The sequence below is a fragment of the Triticum dicoccoides genome, chromosome 5B, assembly GCF_002162155.2.
Source record: "Triticum dicoccoides isolate Atlit2015 ecotype Zavitan chromosome 5B, WEW_v2.0, whole genome shotgun sequence".
NCBI classification, from domain to species: domain Eukaryota; kingdom Viridiplantae; phylum Streptophyta; class Magnoliopsida; order Poales; family Poaceae; genus Triticum; species Triticum dicoccoides.
This window is the reverse complement of record NC_041389.1, coordinates 721,397,792-721,414,121: the sequence shown is the minus strand read 5'-3', so window position 1 is coordinate 721,414,121 and position 16,330 is coordinate 721,397,792. Positions and strand designations below refer to the sequence as shown.

Genomic DNA, 16,330 nt, shown 5'->3' with positions numbered 1-16,330 from the left:
GGGATGTTTAAAGAGGCAATACGCGGCTCAGGAGTGCCCCCCCCCCCTCACGGACGATGATGACACCGTAGTAACATCTTGCGATTCTATTGTTGCATGAACTATCCTGAACACTCGAAGTGTATTCAATTCATGATTTTTTTTAGACAGTGCAGACACATGTGATATAAGATGCGTGGTAACTTTTCATATATTTTTGAGATGCGAGTCGGGTCAGTAGGCCTCCGAAACCGCACATCTTTGAGTCCTGTACGTTAGAAGGATGATAAGGTTTTTGGGGAGCGCTCTGCGCGACTACTGACTTCTTCGTCACGGATGCCCCGGACTCCGACGACTACTTCCCCGACGACGACTACTTTCCCGACGTCGACTACCTCCTCGACGACATGGGGGACACCGACCCCAAGTCCAGTGCCTCTGCTCCGGCTGCTGTCCAGTACGTGTTCTTGTTTTTCCTGTTAGAGGTCCTGCCACAGTTCCTTCTTCTAGTGTTTACCCTACACATGTTAGGATCTACCTCATATATGCATCTTGATCTACTGTCTGCTCGAGAGATGATCGTTTCTAGCTCATATGTGCAAATGTTATTTACCTTCACTTTGTCAAATCGCATGACTTGTTTTATCACTGCTATACTAGTCATGCTTTATCTAGTATTTCTGTTAATAAAATCATTCGGTAAATTGCTCATATTTCCATCAGTTTTTGGATGCTTCAACAGAGCAATTGGGAATTGGTCCAATTAGCTTATTTTCAGAGATATCCAACAGAACTAGTGATCTCAGTCAGTTTGCACAACGAAGTTGGTATGGTGCCAAAGATGGAGTTATCAAATAGAGTAAGTTTTGCTAGATTTGGTGCTCCAAAGTCTAATGGTAGTGGCCCTGATAAATTGTTTCTACTAATTAAGATCCAACCTAGTCAGATGAATGGGAAGCTTAGGTACCGGGCCATTGAACTAGTTAGAACCTAGATCAATTGTATTTGATGTCAAAAATTCCATTGTAGATGGTAAATAGCCTCTAATTTTGTTCTTCCTAATATTCAGTATCCAACTTGGAAGCCATTATCCAAAACCAATCTGGCAGAGTGTCGGATATACTTGTGTTTGAGATAATAAGAATTTCTAGACGTGAGGCCTGCTTTGAAGCCGACAAACGCGGACCTCTCACCGGCGATACAGCTGGCAACCATATCGTTTGGGTTGGAAGATAGTGATGATGATAATGAGTTAATGACTCTACAAAGCTCTTGCCCCGAGTGAACAACAGAAGGGAAACTAATATCACTATGTGGATGTTGGAGAGCAGAAGCCTGTCCATTGGTGCTTTTGCCATGTATGTATGCTCTTCTTGATGTAGGGTATATGCACCATGGTATGCTATATATATATATATATATATATATATATATATATATATATATATATATATATATAAGTCTTTTTCTCAAAAATGACTATATATTACTCCCTCCGTTCCTAAATATAGGGTGTATAGTTTTTGGCACGGAAATTAAAGAACGCACATGGAGGGAAAATTTCATAAGTTTTGGGCAAGATTACACCTGACTAATTGGCATGAGAAAATAGAGGAGCTTGCCTAATATAAGGAAATGTAATCAAATCCCTAAATAAATAATCCAAATGAGTGGTGCAATGCAATACACCTTATATTTCGGGTTTTTTCTCAAAAATCTATACACCTTATATCAAGGAACGGAGGGAGTAGTATATAGCAGTTATACTGACCAATAGTATATGTTTCGCTGTCTCGTGAAAATAATGAAAGAAAAATCTTAGTTTGTATTATTGAGGTCTGTTTGAAGATGACCTGCCATAAATGTGGCTAGAGTTGGAGAAGAAATTTCTACGGGTGAAAATGATACCGCTAGCCCTTCGAGACTGTATTCTGTCCAAATTCACAAATTTCCTCCTTTTTTCTTCAAAGACCTAGTAGGGAGTACTGATTGATGGATACAGTGAGTGCACCAACGTGCTCCTTCCGTCCGTAGAGAGACGTCCTTCTACACGTTGATATTTATATCTTACTCCTACTAATAAAGGGATTAGTGCTTTGGGGAAGAAATTTCTATGGGTGAAAACGGTACCGCTGGGCGCTGGCCCTTCTAGACTGTATTCTATCCATATTCACAAATTTCCTCTTTTTTTCTTCAAAGACCTAGTGGGGAGTACTGATTCATGGATACAGTGAGTGCACCAACGCGCCCCTTCCATCCGTAGAGAGACGTTGTGTCTACGTGTTGATATATATATCTATACCTACTAATAAATTAATTAGTGCTTATGCCCGTCGTTATCCTAATTACCCTTAAGTTGCTAAAAATTCCCCTCGGTGCTACCTATATAAGTTAAAAAAACGTTTCGTTCGCTGGTAACACCTTTCTTGTTCTGTCCCAAGGATGCAAAAATTGCGTTCAGATCTCAGAATGAAATGTGGCAAATTGAAGAAACTGTGTCTGCGCCCGGTATGTGTTAGAGATTTGCCTTGTGTGTGCACCGGAGGCCTTTGGCTGCGGCATGTGGCTGTGCACCTTATAGATCCTTCATGGCTTATAACATTGGTCACCACTGAATTTCAGCATTGGCACACAAATATACACGGACACAGAACAGGGGACCTGGTGCCGCCCTGGAATTATTCATTGCACACCAACTTTACATATCCAAACCTTAGTCTATGGCATAGTCCTCAAATATGTATCTAAACAGTACTAGCACAATACTTTAACAACATTGATACATGTTGAAATCCCCACACTACATTCTACTAAATGGAGAACCACAGCGAGCTAGCGATCGGTCTCAGCTTCTGCACCTTTTTCTCTTGTCCAGGAGGCCCAGGTAACGGCACCCATGTAAACATAGCAAGTTTCGTTAACAGATTCAGCAAACAGGGCATGGCAGGAACAACGATAAGTAGGCATGTTGGTGAGCTTATACAGCTCACCACAGAGCAATACATGGCATGACAAGGTGACCAACAGTAATAAGACATGTTTATGAATCTATACATGGCAAGAACAAGTTCATAGGGTGCATGGATCACTAGCAAAGCTCATGGCAAAACTGAACTTAATGTTAACAGGCTGAGAGCAACATTATTTAGCAACTTGAGAGCAACATTACGACAAGCTAAAGCAGGCTATAAATGCAACCAGGGGCATGGATGGATAGAGGATGACATGTATAACAAAACATCCTTACTGAACATCTCTAGATTATGCATAGAATGACTTATAGAAGTAGGTTTACATAGCATCACGAAATAGCAGATTCAGCCTAGTAAAACAGCAACAGCAAGTACCCTACTTAACAAGCTCGATGCACTCACTACACAACTCACAAAAATACATGGATGGTACCCCTGTAAAGATGGCATGATGTAGTTTAAAACTAATGTAGAGCTCATGCTTATAGGATGCACACATCAAATGCAACAAAAATGACAAACCACCAAGTTATAACAGTTTCAGCAGATTAACATCATATATCACTCTGGCAACAATGATTAGGGCATCAAGATGAACTCAAAGAAGCATGGCACAATGGAACAAAATAAAGAGCATCTCATAATTAACAATTTAACATATTACACGCACAAAACAGAGCAGTATGCAACAAGTTATGGCATGTCGAACAGAGCATGAGAATGCTGAAAATCTCAGGGACTTAGGCAAAATTTCACCTCGCAGAAAACGGGACGGGGTGGTTCGGGGACGAGCGGATCCGAGGCGTGGGAGCGTGTTTGGTTGGAAGGGTGGGTGGATCTGATCCACCCCGAGTGGATCCGGCAGGAGAGAGCTCCGGCGAGCTGCTCCGGCGAGGCGGCGAGCCGGGGGCGAGGGAGAGGCCGGGGAGGCACGGGATGGCGCGGCCACCGGGCGGCGGTGGGACGGGCCGAGTGGCGGCGGATCTGGGCCCGCTCGGGCCCCGGATGGGCTCCGCGGGCCGGCGGCGCGGGGAGAGAGAGAGGGACACGGGGGGCGACGTGGCGCTCCGGGATTGGGCGCGGGGGTGGCGACAATGATGTGGCGGCCTGTGATTCGCCGGAGTGAGGTGGCTGGTGGCGGTGGACACGTCCGGCGGCGGAACGGACATGTCCGGCTGCGGGAGGAGGAAGATGGCTAGGGTTTCATCCGGGAATTCATCCGCGAAATCCGGGTGAGGGCACTTATTTATAGGTAGAGGGAGTTAGGAGAGTCCAAATGAGGAACGGTTTTCGGCCACGCCATCGTGATCGAACGACCGAGAGCATGGAGGGGATTTGGATGGGTTTTGGGCCACTTTAGAGGGGTGTTGGGCTGCAACACAAAAGAGGCTTTTACGGTTACCCGGTTAACCGTTGGAGTACCAAACGAGCTCCAAATGGCACGAAACTTGACAGACGGTCTACCGGTGCTATACCAAGACCACTTGGCAAACCTCGGGCCATTCCGAGAAAGTTTAACACCCGCTCACGACAAGAGACAAAAGGGGGACGCCGGATGACATAGGAGTGCCGGATTGCAAAACGGACAACGGAGAAAATGCTCGGATGCATGAGACGAACACGTATGCAATGCAATGCGCATGATGACATGAAAAAATGCTACACACAAGCAAATGACATGGCAACGACGATGAATAACTGGCAGACACCTGGCGCATCGAATCCGGGGCGTTACACACGGGGAGGAGCGCCCGTAGTCAGGCTCCGGGGATGTAGCCATATCGGTGAACCTCGTTAATAAATCTCGGTCTCGTACTCGTGTGATTGCTTGGTCCTTGGATGATCGACGGTATGCCTCAGATTTATTCTAATAAGTGGTATCATGAGCTAGATTTGTGGATGCTTGGCAAGGAAATTCTACGCGGAATAGCAATCTGGAGAGGATCTAGATTTGTTGGACCAAAAGAATAGCACGTGCAGCGGCTGGGGTCGTCGGATTCAATGGTAATCGTGTCGTGGAGCTTCTCGGCGAGATTGATTGGTTCGATCGGAGGAGGCGGCGGCTGGTAACCTAGCGAATCATGCGTGCATGGAAGCCACAGGCGGAGTGCAGTCCGTGCTCGGGACGGCTGCTCGCATGTATTGGACGGAGCCCAACTCGCGTGTGGTGCTGGACCAGGACACGTACGCGGTGGAGGTAGCGTGGTACAAGGCAAATTGTGGCATTGGTGTGTTGCTGGCTACTACGTGATCAAGAGCTTGAAAGTACGAAGGAAAAATATGTGAACCTAGTCACATGTCGTGTAGCAGATGGAGTTTGTGTTTCCATGATATACATGCATGCAGGAAGGCTAGCGAGGGATAGATATATTAGATTCTTTGGGTTATTTTCTTGCTCGGAAGATCGTGCGGAAAAAGTCAGCATGTGCACAGGACGACTACTAGGTGCTTGGACAGGCTACAGACACGGACAAGCTGCGGAGGCACGCGGGACGACGTGCGCAAGGCAGGAGGAAATCAATCAGCGAGGGAAAGTAATCATATGGACATCTTTCATCTGGTAGCAGTGACTTTGGCTGAAAATAAACTTCAAGCATTGGAGTTTGTGCCAAGAGAAGCACCACCACGTAAGGACCAAAGGATATTGTCTCGTGGTTGGATTTTACGGTAGGAGTGGAGTAGCTCGGTCGGCATAGCAGTGATGTTTGATGGTGTTGCAGAAGCCCATACAGCTAAGATGGAAATTATATGATGGATGACAATTCGCGGAAGATGATTTGGGAGCCTGAAGCCCTTCGTGCGATGATCAAGCATACACAGGGCATCAAACAATGCACGAAGATGTGCGGGGTGGACACGATGCAGGGTGGAGCATGGTTGTAGTCGGTTAATTTCGGCTGGGTCGGACTGGATTGTCTGATGGACTGACCTGGATGTTGGTCAAAGCAGAAGACGGTGGTGATTTCAGCGACGACGACATAGGAGCGTGATGCTGATGGTGGCCGACTTTTGGGGCGTGGAAACACGTGGTGCATGCCTGAGGGTTTGTGCGGCTTCGACGAGACATTGTGCAGGGTTGATTCGAGGCAGTGTACACTTGAGAGCTTGAAGTCGACAGGGCGCAGGGTAGCATGACGCAACTACATGGAGTCATGTTGAAGGTGGAGCTGGAGTCTGATGGATGACTTCACTCTGTGCTGATGGAGGGGCTACAGTGTAAATGCATGGAGAGTCGAAGCCTATTTCAGCGGGATAGCGAGAGACACGTGGATCGGACTGGGGCCCGGTAGTCTGATGGAGACGTGATACTCGGCATCGGTCGGTGATAATCGGTGGTTCTCTGCAGTAGGGGTTTGAGTGGTGTGGGTCCGCGGCCCTAGAGACTCGACCAGAACAGCAGAGGCTCGACGCGGCGATAGCGGCGAGGCGTGCGGTAAGCACGGGACACAGCGACAGGCTAAGGCACTGGTGGTCAGACATGTGGTCAGGCAAAGTGTGCAGGGGTGCTAAAGCAGTGTTGACGAGTACCAGATTCAAGTTGATGGCAGGGTCTATCAGTGCCGGTTGATGGACAGGAGTTGACCATGGAGAATCTGAGAAAGTGGCGGAAAGTCTAAAATTGTCAAAACAGAGAAAGTACATGCCCGTATATTCTGTGGCGCTCGATGCACATGGCAAAGTGTGGATGACAAGACAGAAGGAGGCGGAGTGCTATAGCTGTGGGACATGCCAGAGACTGTCCGGAAAAGGGGTGAGACAACTGTGAATTTGACTCAGGGTGACACAGGGCGATGATGAAATTCCTTCAAGTTTCAGACAGACGGTCAAGAAAGAGCGGTGATGTTGAGTTCAGGTAACTCTCATATGTGGCATCCAAAATGTGACTTGTTTATTTTTCACGCAGACAGTGGTCTGTGTGTGATGGTGTTGAACGGATTCTCCGAAAGTTGGGAGCACAAAGTAGAGTATTGAGGAACTTAATTTTGCTCGAGTGTTGACTGTGAAGAAAACGAGAAGGGACTACAGTTGCAGGTGGAGTCACATGGAGTCTGGGAGTAGCAGCGGTGCTCATGGCGTATCTCAAGTCCAATGTACATGGAGGTTCAACGCACAGACGAATTTAAGGTGGTGGAGAATATTCACCAAGGTGGAGTTTGTTAGAGTTGTGTCAAATATTATTGTACAAGTTAGGTTACAGTTGGACTTGGAGTCGTATGGTGTGTAGACAGGATATGGAGTCGTGTCCAAATAGAAAACTTGTATCCTAGGCCTCTCATATATAGCGGGGTAGACACACGTTGTAACTTATGCCAACATAATAGCACGGGCACGCGGGGGAGCCGGCGGCGTGTGCCAGCGCCCGGGCGGCCGGGGTGCGGTATTGTGACGGCGTCACGGGAAGGAGCGCCCGTAGTCAGGCCCCGGGGATGTAGTCATATCGGTGAACCTTGTTAAGAAATCTCGATTCGTGCTCGTGTGATTGCTTGGTCCTCGAATGATCGACGGTATACCTTGGATTTATTCTAACAGGGAACATCATTCAAATACTCATCACTTGAAATAGCTGACCAAACCTGCCGCGTGGTCCAAAAGGTTATGTTATTAAGGGGAAATTTCATATCACGTAGTATCTCGCCTTGAGCGAGTGTGCAGGTGCAGGTATGATCCTACCTCCGCATATGAAGCTGAAATTCTAGCATGCGTGGATAAAAAAACTCATGATCCATGACAAATACTCATGATAAAAAATGAGCACAGCAACGACGACCTGGTTGTGATCGATGACTTGGAATTCCAATGCCCAGACATCAAGGTTGTTTTTTGCGTTGATTCCTCCAGAGCGCCTTGCCGTATAGGAGAAGAAAAAAGATGCTATGCTGCAGCAAGTGAGTGAAAGCAATTAATGTGAAGGATGCACATCATCAATTCTTCTTCGTTTTTCAGTAGTGGTAACTTGTAGTCCTTTCAAATTACATTTTTTTAGGGGAAGTCCTTCCAAATTTTACTGATTCGTGCTACCTATGTGTCCTTTGTTTCAGGTCAGTAAAGAAAATTTGGGCCTCATGTGACCCGTCCCCGAGTCATAAATGAAGGTGTTCGTTTTCATTGGTCACATTGATTCAAGTTGGTTATCTTCCTTGCACCGTTTCGGTACAACTAGTTCTCCCCGACGCCATTACTCAGATCCAGCACCGGGTGGACATCCGGGTGGAAACTAGACACAATTATTTTCGGAAAGAATATATTTACATGTTTCCAGCAAGCTATGTTTTTTATTAAAAACATCATCAAGTCCATATAATTAAATGAAAAATAAGTTGTTTAGGTCAACCCTTTTAATCTCGTTGTGTCACAATAAATATTTTAATACCATGAGTGAAAAAAAGTTCAGATAGAAATATTTTATTTTCCCCTAAAACTTATATTTCATTGAAAAAAATGGTTAAGTTCTTACAAATTAATTACAAATACTCGTCTCTGCTAGGGAGAGTCGATGGACGATGTTCATGTGGCATGAGTGAAGTGTGGAGGTACTCATTGGTGGTGGTATGCTTGTGGAGGACTTGGAGGGCTATCCTGGGATGGAGAAGGGTATGTGTGCTCTAGTGGTGGTATTCATCAGGCGCGGTCGACAATGGTGTTGGTGATCCAGCACTATGATCTTCAATGGTGGCCTGGCCTAGCTAGGTCATCGGAGAAGAGGGAGTCGGAGCATGATGTTGGACGATGGCAAGCTCGACATCGGACTTGGACGTGTTGTGCAACGACATGTGTGGTTTTTTTCCAGGTTTTCTTAGGGGGTCTCTGAGTTTGGTTTGGGGCAATGAGGTGGCGGCCTGTTCCAGTATAGGAATAATGTTCTCCTCGCCCTTTACCCGTTTCATTGGTGTGCTTATCCGCGATAGAGGACATGTGAATCAATGTTTGCAATGGATCTTTCGGGATCTGGTTGGTCTACCTTTCCGGTGGATCCGTCTGAATTTGGAAGGGTTTCGTGGTCTCTTGATTTGATACGGGCCCTTATCACTGTTTTCTTCTCTTTGTCGGCAATCTGTCAGTGACTCCTATTGTGCATCGACGACATCCCTGCCAGTGCTTGTATAAACTCCTAGGTTTACAAAGGTTTGATTTGTGAAGGCAGAGGCCGAGAGGTGGAATCGAGTTATACTCACGGCGCGTCCTTGGTGGATGCTGGAGGAAGAAGACTTGGGCACCCCAAGGATATGAATGTAATGTTATTTTCTGTTTAAGTGTTTGTAAGGACCTGTGATGCTTAATATATGGGTTTAGACCGTTTCAATCAAGAAAGAAAAGAAATTGTCCATGCGTTTTAGACAAATATTTGTACAAGAGGGTTGTTGGCGAAAATATTCAATAGAGCACCTGCACCCCGGCCTGTTTATCCCGAACGTCCATGTACGTATGGATCTGTGCCAGCTGTTCCCGTAAGAATCTCACGGCAGGGTTACCTCGCAGTTGTTATCAGTAGTACGCGACCGTGATCGGCCTACCACCTACCGTAGGCCACTGTTCCAGCTGGGTCATGTGCTCAGGACAGATGCCCGTGACTCTGTTCCACCTCCCTCCTCCATTGTATAGTAGCTATCCACAGGCGAAGGCTTGGCGGCAGGGAGGCGGATTCATTTGAGATTTGACATGGAGAGGTCACGGGTCCGAGCGGAGGCGGGGAATCAGCCGCAGGTCCGGGCGACCCATGACTCGGCAATACCGCAGCTTGGATTCTTTTGAGATTAAGCATGGAGAAGAAACGGATCAGAGTGGCTGCAGTATCAGTTGCTGAGTAGGGAGGAGGAGGAGGAGGTGAATCAGCCGCTGTACAGATCTGCGCCCGAAGAACTAGACGCGCACCACCGCGTGTAATCTCCGGCGCCGGCGGGAGGCAGATAGCAAGAACCGAGTTCAAGTCCATCCTTGTTCGCCACCATGCAGGTACGTACTCATGGCTGTCTGAATGGGGATGCAAATGACATGGCCGTGTGCATGTAGGAAACTCCCGTCTCATGGCTGTATGAATGTGTTGTGCCATCAAAAAATGCAGATATACACGGCATTAAGTTTCCATCTTTTTGCACTCTGAATCCTTTGATACAAAATGCAGATATACGCTGCATTAAGTTCCGTTCTAATGGCAGTCTGAAAGTGTTGTTACAAACTGCAGATACAAACGGGGACAAAATACACTAAACAATTGGAGATGCGCGTTGCACAAAATGTGTTAGATTAATAATACATGAATTTGCCATCAGGTGTAGCTTAATAGATGGTGTTTGTCTGACCAAGTCACGGGCTTGCGTCCATATGCTTGGTGGGCATAAGCGAACAAAAGTGGACAGCCGGGTTGTTGGTGGTTGGATGTCAGGAGTTGGGGTAGGCACAGCGAGATAGTGAATATAATGGATGGCGCCTATATAAAGCTAGCCAGCCCACAACCCATCAGTATACTACACCCACCCACGGCAAGTCAATTGAAAAGCCCAGCAAATAAGCATAGGGAGAAGCTCAGCAATGGCCATCACCAACCTTGGGTTCGCTGCCATGCTGGTGATACTACTTCAAGTGTCCACGTTATGCGCCGTGGCACAGCACCACGGCGTGATGACGCTGAACGGGTTCGAGAAAGGCCAGGACGGCGGTGGGCCGTCGGAGTGCGACGGCAAGTACCACAGCAACAAGGAAATGATCGTGGCGCTGTCCACCCGCTGGTACGGCGGCGGCCGCCGGTGCCAGAAGATGATCCGCATCACCAGCGAGCAGAACGGGCGCACCGCACAGGCAAAGGTGGTGGACGAGTGCGACTCCAGCAACGGATGCAAGGACAGCATCGTGGACGCCTCCGCCGCCGTGTGGAAGGCGCTCGGGCTCAACACCGACATCGGCGAGGCTCCCGTCACCTGGACCGACGCCTGAAACCATGCATCCATCCACCGTTAATAAAGCAGCGGCCGGCGACCGCAAGGACGACATGCAGTGCTCATCGTTGCAGTCATGTCGACTACGTACGTATATACGCATATATATGGCAGAATAAACTACCCGTATGGATAGCAGTGCGGGTTTATCGAGTATCTTGTAAGAGTCATGTGAGTCTCAATTTAACTAGTCGGTTTTTTCTGTTGTGCAATAACCCGACTTATGCTAGCGTATTGTACTACTCTCGTTCTGTATTACGGAAGAAGAAATGCTAGCTCTTCAGTAGTCTTCACTAAATATCTCTATCTGACTTCATCTTTAGTCCTTGTGTATATGGGTGTGTTTGGTTTATGCCCAAGGTTGCCCCGCCAAAGCATTGACTAGCCAAAATGTTGGTTAAGGTTTTGGATGCCCATGATTTGGCCAACATTGACAAGAAGTATGAACTAGAGTTGGCTAAAGTTTCATTGGCATGCCAAAAAATTGGCAATCATCCAAACAAAGATCAATCTTTGGGTCATGACCAAAATTTTGATAGGGTACACTTTGGCCACAATCCAAACATACCCTACATTTCCTAGATCGTCCACTGGTGTAGAATCGTCATATGCAAAGGGTTAAAAACCCTTTTCCTGAAACAGTTTTGAACCACCGCACTGTGAAGGTATGCGATAGGAGGGTCCACCACACACGACACAGATTAATAGTCTGCGATAGCTCCCCTGATCACGCACCATAAGCACGAAAATTGACATGTATGATTGGGATTCGGGAGAGCTATCACAAACAATTAGGAGGAAGAAGTCGTATGAGATGTTCTGAACATCCCACACAATTTTCTTTTACAATTTTGTGTGTGTTAGTACTGCATGACACACACAGTGCTCACACAATGCGTCCTGAAAAATCGTGTGAGATAGGGTGATCCATCACATACGCCTTTGCTGCTGAAAACGTCCATGGCCTGGCAGCATATCACTAGGACGGCATCGTTAGTGGTGATTCATTGATCCCACATGCTCATTTTGTAGCAATTGTGTGATGCTAGTGGTCATCGCTCACGGTACTTAATATGTAACCGTGTGCAATGCAATGACCCAATTAACAGGTTTATTAGCGTATTGTTATTAATCCTTCTAATAGGCAAATGCACATTTTATATTGAATAAATGATCACCATGATTTCCTATCGGACACACGATATATTTCATATCCACTTTTATAATTGACATCACGGTACATTATATAACTAGCATATCCATTGCATCTTAATTGAGTTTTGGGAGTGGGATTGGGATGAGGGGTCAAACACGCATACATCAACCGTTGATGAGTGTTTTTGGGGCCGTCCCAATAAGGGAATCGTCTGGGGCCGGAGCGCCGGCGGAACCTTGGGCCGGTCGCTCCGCACGCGTTCGATCGCTTTTGCTCTATGGCTAGGATCAGATGCAAATCTATCACTTTTTTTCACTAACGTGGCCCCAGGGTGAAGCCCCTGGCCGAGTCGTAAGTATTGAAAGATACCATACACATACCCGACCTTCTGCGGATTGTAGGATTACATATTATTTATGCATTTCAGTCCGGCCCACGTTCTCCCCCAACAATCATCATCGGAGGGGAATTCTCTGGGTCCGGGGATGATGGAGACCGAGACGCCTCCGCGAGCTTCCCCGCCAACCGCCATGGACGACACCGAGGTGCTGTCCCGAAGGGCCTCTCCGGGCCACGGAGAGGTGCGGGAGGCCGAAAAGACGGCGCCAGAGGGCAATACCCCGGTTGCCGATCTTCCTAACAACGAAAGTGGTCCTAGGGTTCTTCTCGCGTCAAGACGATGTTCTGCTTGATGCATGTCCTCATTGATTTGGCCAATGACATGTTCCTGAAGCCTCTGCCGACGATCTCCATTAGGTGCGTGATGCCTGTATATTGCTGGATTGGATGGGATTAGGTCATGTGAACCCGTTTTTTGGCCATGCGGCTCTAATAGGGAGTGACGTGAAGCTTCGCTGTCTATTGCCATCATGGGACATGTCAGTGTTTCGATTTCCATGGTGAAGATAGTGGCTGAGAATGTCATGGTGGCTGAGGTCTGAGGTCTAGTAACGGTGGACTGAGTCTTCGAGGCAATGCGGACTTTGCTTGGTCCTGACTTATAGCAGCAACATGAGCAAGCAGAGGCGGCAACACAGGATAGATAGTCTTATCTTTTCAGGGTGAATATCCAAGGTCTGGCCTTAAGTGGTTGTGCTTGGCAATGACCTTGTTTTGTAAAACCTGAGTGCTATGATGTGGCGGCGACGGCGGTTGTGCACTGTTTTCTTTTTAAAGGCGTCGCTTTTGGAGAATTTGAACACTGAGTGCTGCCTTCATAGTGATTTGTGTTGCAGCTACAAGGTTTGGATCATCATAGCGGGATATCTTTTTTCTTCTTCCTTTTTTTGTAGGGCTATGTGCATCCATAATATCTATAAGACATTTCATTATTGCAAAGACTGTGTGATATAATGTGTATATTATATTTCTACTATAATATGAGTCAAATAAGATATGGATCAAAGAAAAACTACTTCTTCTGGATCCTAAATTAATAAAATAAAGAAGTGAATTTTCAAATTTTTAAATAAGGAAAAATCATGTATACATCTAAACAACCTTTTGTTCTTAAATCTAAAATCAAGAAAACAACAGTAGCAGCTGCAACTGGAGCTGAATATGCAACAGCAATCCAAGGATACATACCCAGACGGAAATCACTCACGACCCATATAACAAGCAACACCAAGTAGGAAGTTTGCGATATTAATGTATTCTCTTTGTCGACCAAAATCAAATCAAATAAAATTTCATTGAAAGCTCAACAAATCAAAACTGTCCCTGCCTCCCCCTATTCATATTTCATATTCAAATAAAATCAAATCTTACCAAACCTCAGCTAAAGCAAAATTTTCATTGTCTTTTCCTATGTAGAATAAAATCAAACCTTACCAAAATCTACAAATAGATATAGTGGGTGTACTGACACGATTGATATGGAAACACTAAAATTATTATGGAGTATGACCGGTTGCAACACACACAGGCAACTAGGTAGGTGTATCTGCTATCTAGTTAGTTATGCCGTCGTTGTGCTTGTCGTTTGTTTTGCTTCTCCTTGCTTTGATGAATTCCATAAGCACACGCAGCGCAACGTCGACGTCCTCGCTCCGCAGCAGCATCTCGGACACCTCCGCGGGTGTAACCTCCACGGCCGCAAGAAGTTCTTGAATCTCCGGGAAGAGAGCGTGGTCGTCGAGGAGGTGGTAGTTCCGGGCGAGCGTCCTGAAGGCCTCCCAGCCACAGTGTCCCATGTAGACGTGCATGTCCATGCGGCCCGGCCGTAGCAGCGCCCGGTCGAGGCGGTCCTTGTAGTTGGTGGTGAAGACGATGACGCGCTCCTCGCCGGTGGTTGACCACAAGCCGTCGATGACGTTGAGCAGGCCCGACAGTGTCATCTTGTGGCGCTCACGCCCCTGGAAGTAACCTCTTGCTCCGACGTCGTCGTGGTCGTACTCGTCGCCGTCCTCGTCGGTGTCGGTGTCGGTGCCGGCCGCCTGGCGTAGCTTGCCGTCTTTTTCCCTGGACATGGTGTCGAAGCTGCAGTCAATGTCCTCGATGACGAGGATGGACTTGTTGGGCATGTCCATGAGCAGCCTCTGCAGGCACGAGTTGTCGTACACCGAGGAGAGATCAAGGTCGTAGAGGTTGAACCGGAGGTAGTTGGCCATGGCGGCCACCAGGCTGGACTTGCCGGTTCCGGGCGGGCCGTAGAGAAGGTATCCGCGCTTCCACGCCTTGCCGATCCGCCGGTAGTACTCCTTGCGCTTCAGGAAGCGGTCGAGGTCGTCCATGACGGACTGCTTCATGGCCGGGTCCATGGCGAGCGTGTCGAACGTGGCCGGGTGGTGGTGGTTGATGCCTCTCCAACTCGAACTCTCGTTGAGAAAGATCTTGAGCGCGCGGTCTCGCAGCCGCAGATCCTCCGCCGCGGACATGATGAAGGGCACGTACTTGTGGAGCACGGTCTCCGTGTGCTCTGCGTCGAAGCTGAGCTCGAGGGACTCGTGCGCCCTACTCTTGCCGTCGTCGCCGCCGCTCTCGATGGACGTCCACCGGAACTCAACGCCCTGGAAGGTGTCGGTGGTGGAGCCCCCGTTCTCCATGCTCAGGAGCGTGCTCCAGCTGGCGCTCCCGCCGGGCTCCTTCATGCGGGTGCGCGCGAGGCAGAGCCGGCTCATGCTCTGCGGGTTGATCTTGGTGGCCAGGTACGTGAGCGCCGCGTCGAACAGGTCGTTCTCGTTGTACCCGCCGCCGAGGCCGAGGCCGCCGAGCACGCGCCGGATGACAATGGTATGACGCTGCTTCTCGGGAGCGCTGTAACGGGAGCGCACGAACGCAGCGGCCCAGCGCACCGCGGCGCGCAGCTCGTCGGGGAGGAGCTCCCGCGCCATGCCGCGCGCCAGCATGGCGTACGCGCTCACCGTGGCCGCCGTGGCGAGCGCCTTCTTGTACGCGTCCACCACCGCTGCCCCCTCCGGCGACGATGCCATCGTGCTTGTCTTTGGCAAGAAATCCATGGCTATATACTTTCGATCGAGTTGCGCCGCGTTGTGTTGCCAGCGTACGTCCTCCCGTTTGATTATTTATATATATTAGTATTGCAGAAGAAGAAGAAGAATCAACTTCTAACGGATTGATATATTCTACCCGGACTCTACAGATCACAACGGTTCTACTCGAATACGATCCGGATTTTTTTTCCATGGCAATACGTGTCTCGTTTATATCGTAAAAATTAAAGTACAAGTCACGGCAAAACTTTCCCGTAAAAAAAAAGTCACGACAAAACTGAAAAGATAACAAAACATCTCTGAGCTTGACACCAACGTCCATCATCTGCCTCCGACACCACACCAGCAGCCACCGAAGAAAAGGATGACGAATCACCTCCTCTCCCGAGCTCGACGCGGCTCCGTCGCTCATATGCAGTTTTACGGACCTCCAAGGTGGCCCACCAAAAGTGAAGCCCTTACCGTTGAACGAATCATACCGGGGCAACATCCCGGACAGGCCACCGAACTCTAGATCTGGCACCCCAACGCGACTAAGACGTCGCAGAAGGAAACCATACCTGTCGTCCATGAACCACGAACCCAACACATGTTCCGTCTTCCAGATGTCGTCGATGCAGACCATGATCTGCATTCGCTCCCGGACTACCTCCCAAGCTTCTTGCCGACGTTGGAGCAAACACCGTCGCAACGGCGGAGCCCGAGGACACAGGTCTACCACGAGGATGCCGCCATCGCCACGCTATCCTTGCTTGAAGAGACTGGTTTCAAAATACATCCCCAACCATAGGGCTAATCGCCTCGTCAGGATAGGATTCGAAGAATCTTTATTCATCG

General features: G+C 48.2%; 1 protein-coding gene across 1 annotated transcript; it reads right to left on the bottom strand.

Moving 5' to 3' along the window:
• Nucleotides 1-13,764: 13,764 nt before the first annotated feature.
• Nucleotides 13,765-15,500, bottom strand: LOC119312990 (AAA-ATPase At3g50940-like). The gene has a single exon (XM_037588792.1). The coding sequence runs from the start codon at nt 15,497-15,499 to the stop codon at nt 13,991-13,993; it is 1,509 nt and encodes a 502-aa protein (XP_037444689.1). The 5' UTR covers nt 15,500; the 3' UTR covers nt 13,765-13,990.
• Nucleotides 15,501-16,330: the final 830 nt, after the last annotated feature.

Excerpts from the sequence above, each read along its gene's own strand:
- LOC119312990 (XM_037588792.1), bottom strand. The coding sequence starts at position 15,499 with ATGGATTTCTTGCCAAAGACAAGCACGATGGCATCGTCGCCGGAGGGG.